The 5,106-nt window shown below is 41.0% G+C and overlaps 1 protein-coding gene across 1 annotated transcript; it reads left to right on the forward strand.

Moving 5' to 3' along the window:
• The first annotated feature begins 3,359 nt into the window (after nucleotides 1–3,359).
• Nucleotides 3,360–3,916, forward strand: LOC9324579 (SKP1-like protein 4). The gene is made up of 2 exons (XM_002887006.2): nucleotides 3,360–3,826; nucleotides 3,904–3,916. Exons 1-2 carry the CDS (start codon nucleotides 3,360–3,362, stop codon nucleotides 3,914–3,916), a joined length of 480 nt encoding a protein of 159 aa, XP_002887052.2.
• The last annotated feature ends 1,190 nt before the right edge of the window (nucleotides 3,917–5,106 follow it).

Genomic DNA, 5,106 nt, shown 5'->3' on the forward strand with positions numbered 1-5,106 from the left:
ATCAGGGGACTGGACCCTTTTGATTTTTTTGCTAGGAGGAGATGGTTCCTCTGTTGCTACTGTTTGTTCCGACGGATGAGTTGGTTCGAGCTCCGAAATATCAATTTCGGTTATTTCCCCGGATGCGAACTTGGCAGCCAGTAACCTTCCTAGAGCCTTGCAATCTTTCGTAGCATGCCCATTGACTTTGTGGATCTCGCAGTAGGCGTTTGGGTCACGAATCCACTTGTTACTCGGGAAAGCGCCGTTTTTGCTCTTTGGCGAGAGAGACTGCTTCGCAGGTGAATTCTTCGGAGAACCTTTTGGCTCCTCCCGATCCACTGAGAATGTGCCAGCTCTAGGTTTCCGAGCTTCAGGTTGAACAGGTTTCTTCTGAGGAAGAAGTTGAGCAGGTTTCGGAGTTGCTTTGAACTTTTTTGCTAGAGCGGCCTGCTCTTCTTCCGCGTTTATCCAGTTCGTTGCCCGATGGAGGGCGTCTTGAATAGTGGCTGGTCGGTTAACAACCAACTCTTCTCGGAAACGGGATTCGTGCCATAGACCGTTCTTGAGTGCAGCAATTGCTGCGGAATCAGACAAATTTGGGATCTGAACCATAATCTCTTTAAAGGAGGTGATGTAAGTCCGGAGCGGCTCTCCGGCTCCCTGTGAGAGGTTCCACAGCTGGGCATCGGTTACATCGCTCTTGATGAAGTATCCGTACTGCATGATGAAGGCAGTGGATAGTTGCTTGAAGCTATCGATCGATCCTTCTTCTAGTTGAGTAAACCAGGTCAAAGCTGGCCCGGATAGGTTTTCGGCGAAGAGCTTGCATAAGCCCGCGTCTACTTCATCTGGCTCCAAATGTACCCGACCTGCGGTCACCTGAAAAGACGCCAAAAATTCTTTGGGATCTCCCTTACCGTCGTACCCCGGAAGTTTGACCTTCCTTTGGTCCCGAATTCGCAGGGCTACAATTCGTGGAGTAAAGGGAGTCCTTCTCGTCTCCTCGATCACTCTATCGACTTCGGGAGCCGAACTGGTGGCTTGATGAACCTTCGAACTCATTTCCCGAATCTGATTTTGTAAGCTCTGGATCTCCGGGTTAACCGGAAGGTGAGGTGGATGGGACTCGGTTTGAGGATGATGCGGGGTGCTGCCAAGATGAATGGGGAGAGGTGTTCTGGCTGGAACATAGGGACCGCCGGCTGAGTTTTGAGGTGCCTGATTATGGCGGGATCCATCTCCAGGTTCACTTTGAGAGCCAAGAGTCAAAGAAGATGGGAGTACGTTGTTCGGGGAAACGAGCCTAGGATCCTGAACCTCCGAAACATTCGGACCATGGAAATCCAAATGGCCACGAGGCCCGCTGGTCCGCAAAGTTCCTGCAAGAATTGTATCAACCCGATCCGCATAAGCATTATGGGCTGACCTGATTTCGGAACAACTCGCTGTGAGGACTGCGATTTGGCTGCCGCTTTGCTCTTCGAACGCTGAAAGCTTCTCAGACAACGCAGTGGTGGCGAGCTGCTGCTGGTCGGTTTTCTCGGACAGATATTTAAGCAACTTCTTGATCTCGTCGAGGACTGAAGCCGGATCCGCTATGTCTGACATCTTTTCGATTAATATTCTGGAGTTAAAGACTAGAAATCCCCTCCTTCTAGCGCCAAATTGTGGATGTCGGAATCCGCAATACAAAATTGATGTGTATCGGATCGTCTAGCCTTGCTAATTCGAACAACAATCGTGAAAAGAAAATAAGAGAGTAAAGTCTATGTGTCTGTTTATTGCTCAAAAAAAATTCCCTCCTTCTACAATGGTTTTCGCTCTCTATTTATAATTACATGATTCGAAACCGAAGTCGCTCATCAAGCCGCAGATCTCGCCTTCATTATTGCTTCCGTTTCGAATCTTCCCCATCTAGCAGATCTCGCGCAACCCGCTTTTCATTTAACTTGTGAGATCCCGACGTTTCACTCGAACTGGGCTGCAACTTATTGGGCCGCTCTTTTCGTCCCCTAGACCGAGCCGATGGCCCACTTCATCTTATTGATCCACTATTTTTCCGGACCGGATCCGAACTGCGGGATCCGACACCAACAAGTAGGATCGTTGAATTTTTTTTGAGATTGTGTATTTACAAAGTTGTATTTGCTGGTGCACTTGAATTCTAATATACAGTACAAACTGACTAATTCTCCAATTTTGAATAGTAAATATTACTACATTACAAACATTAACGAGCATTGGTTTATATCTGTACAGTGGTCTATATCTGTACAGTGGTCTATATATGTATCTGTACAGTGGTCTATATATGTATCTGTACAATGGTATTCTGTACAGTGGTATATATCTTTACAGTGGTATATATCTGTACAGTGGTCTATATCTGTACAGTTGTCTATATCTGTACAGTGGTCTATATCTGTACAGTGGTCTATAATATCTGTACAGTGGTCTATATTTGCACAATGGTCTATATCTGTACAGTGGTATATATCTGTACAGTGGTCTATATCTGTACTATTGTTTATATCCGTACATACATTATTTTGTACAGTGGTCTATAATATAAAATTTAAAAGTCATCAAACAAAATGCATATCAAATGATAGAGAAAAAACATAGATTTTTATGTAAATGATAAATTTTAGAAAAAAAAATCACTAATTATTTGTGCTCAAATCTTTATTCCACATTCATCTTTCTGTACAGGTATATATCTGTACAGATGCATCCTTCTGTACAGTCATTCTTCTGTACAATGTTATATATCTGTACAGTGCTCTATATCTGTACAGTGGTCTATCATCTGTACAGTGGTTTATATCTGTACAGTGGTTTATATCTGTACAATCATCCTTCTGTACAGTGATTTATATCTGTACAGTCATTCTTCTGTACAGTGGTCTATATCTGTACAGTCATCCTTTCTATATAGTAGTCTATAATATAAAGTTTTAAATAATTATTAAACAAAATGCATATCAAATGATAGAGAAAAAAATATAGATTTTTATGAATTTGATAAATTTTAGAAACAAAAAAATTCACTAACAAGCATCTTAATTATGAGACTTTAGGGGAATATGAGATAATAAAGAAAAGAAAAGAAATTAAAAAAAAAAAACATGACCCACGTTTCTCTTTCTCACAAATACAAAGCCCCTAGTAGTAATTTTCATTCTCTTACACTCTACCCCACTTTCTCTCCTATCTCACACAAATTCTATTACACAAACACTAATAATTGACTGTTTCTCTAATTATAAATAGTACTCGTACTACTTTCCCAATTATTACTCACAAACGTACTATATTGCCAACAAACCCAAAAAAAAAACAATGGCGTCGAACAATTTTCACGAAAAAAAAAAACAATGGCGTCGAACAAGATCATCCTCACAAGCTCCAACGGTGAATCCTTCGAGATCGATGAAGCGGTGGCAGTCGAGTCTCTGACGATTAAACACATGATCGAAGATGACTGCGCCGGTAACGGAATTCCGCTTCCCAGTGTCATCGGAGGCATCCTTGCGAAGGTTATTGAGTGTTGCAAAAAGCACGTTGAGACCGCCGCCGAGGCTAACGGAGCCGACAAAGATTTCTTAGGTTCCACCGAAAACAAAGAACTTAAGGCTTGGGACGCCGACTTTGTCCAAGTCGATCAGCCTATACTCTTCGATACGATCCTGGTTGCTAACTATCTGAACAACTCTGGACTTCTTGACCTTACATGCAAGACTGTCGATGATATGATGAGAGAGAAAACTCCAGAGGAGATGCGAGCTCACTTCAACATCAAGAACGATTACTCAGCTGAGGAAGAAGAAAAACCTTATGCTTCGTTCTATAAAGATCAAAATGTCAAAAACTTCAAAAACTAAAAATCTAATATATAAAAAGCAAAATACAATGGGAAAGGGAAAATGTATAGAACCGGATCATACTAACAAGTTAATGAAAAATATTAAAGAGTAAAAAAAAAAAATATTAATCATCTTCCGATCTCGTTAATGATACATCGCTATCAATATCTTCTAATTCTTCTTCATTTTCTCGAATGTATTCTTGTTGTCTATATTCAGCTCTGGTCCAATCGTCAAGACAAGCTTGAGCTTCAAGAGAATCTGGACTTATTCTTGATCGAGTTTCATCTAGTATTTGACCTCCCATGCTAAAAGCCCGGCCCTCTCGACGGAAACTGTAGAAACAGGTGAAGAAAGAACGTCTTTGGCAATCATGGCTAAAATCGGATAGTGAGATTGGTGACTCTTCCACCAATGAATGATTTGAAAGTCATTACCTGCATCTGCATCACTAAACTCAAAGTTAGCAGATAAATATTTTTCAAGTTCAGCATTATTACCTTGCCATGTTCGTTGCCGTTTTTGTCGCCGCATCCTTTCTGCAAGACTCAACTTAGGGACACAAGACTCATTTGCAGTATAAAGAAACAACATTCGGTTACATCAACCATCTAGAATAAGCAGCAACTTATAGTAACCATGTACCAGAATCTTAAGGAACTTAGTAGGCAAAATATTCCCATAACCTGCTGTAATACAAAGCGCAGGTTGCAACTCTCTTAAAGCCGATAAGAATGCTTCCTGCATATAAGAAATGCAATGTCATCTTCACAAGAAAGAAGAAGGAAAGATCACAATATTTCCGAAAGCAAGAAGTTGATTAATGAGACAAGAAAACTTACATCTCCTGCCTTCTCAGGGGAGAAAATGAGATGAGAAGGTAAGCCTTTATCAAGAGCATATTGCGCTACGGGAGAAGGCAAAACTTTTTTTCCACTATCTCTACTTGATGGAGCATGTGTAACAATGGCTGCAACCTAGAACAAAGCCGAATTAGCCGGGTTAAAAATCGGTTTAAGTAACAAGAAAAGTTCCTAAAGATCACCATAATCAGATACTATCTTTCTAATACAGAAATTCCACCAATCGATCAATCAACACTTCAATTCCAAAGTTAACCAAAACAACGTTCATGAAAGGCAGCTTCGATCATCATCTAGGTCTCTAGATGAGAGAACCTAACAACAGAAAGAGATTCAAAGAAGAAGATAACAAACTTTTACAAATTTTCTGATTAATCTCCGCAAATGATCGAAGC

This window comes from Arabidopsis lyrata (genome assembly GCF_000004255.2).
Source record: "Arabidopsis lyrata subsp. lyrata unplaced genomic scaffold ARALYscaffold_2, whole genome shotgun sequence".
NCBI classification, from domain to species: Eukaryota; Viridiplantae; Streptophyta; class Magnoliopsida; order Brassicales; family Brassicaceae; genus Arabidopsis; species Arabidopsis lyrata.

What these genes read in the sequence shown, in the direction of transcription:
- LOC9324579 (XM_002887006.2), top strand. Translation starts at nt 3,360, where the DNA reads ATGGCGTCGAACAAGATCATCCTCACAAGCTCCAACGGTGAATCCTTC.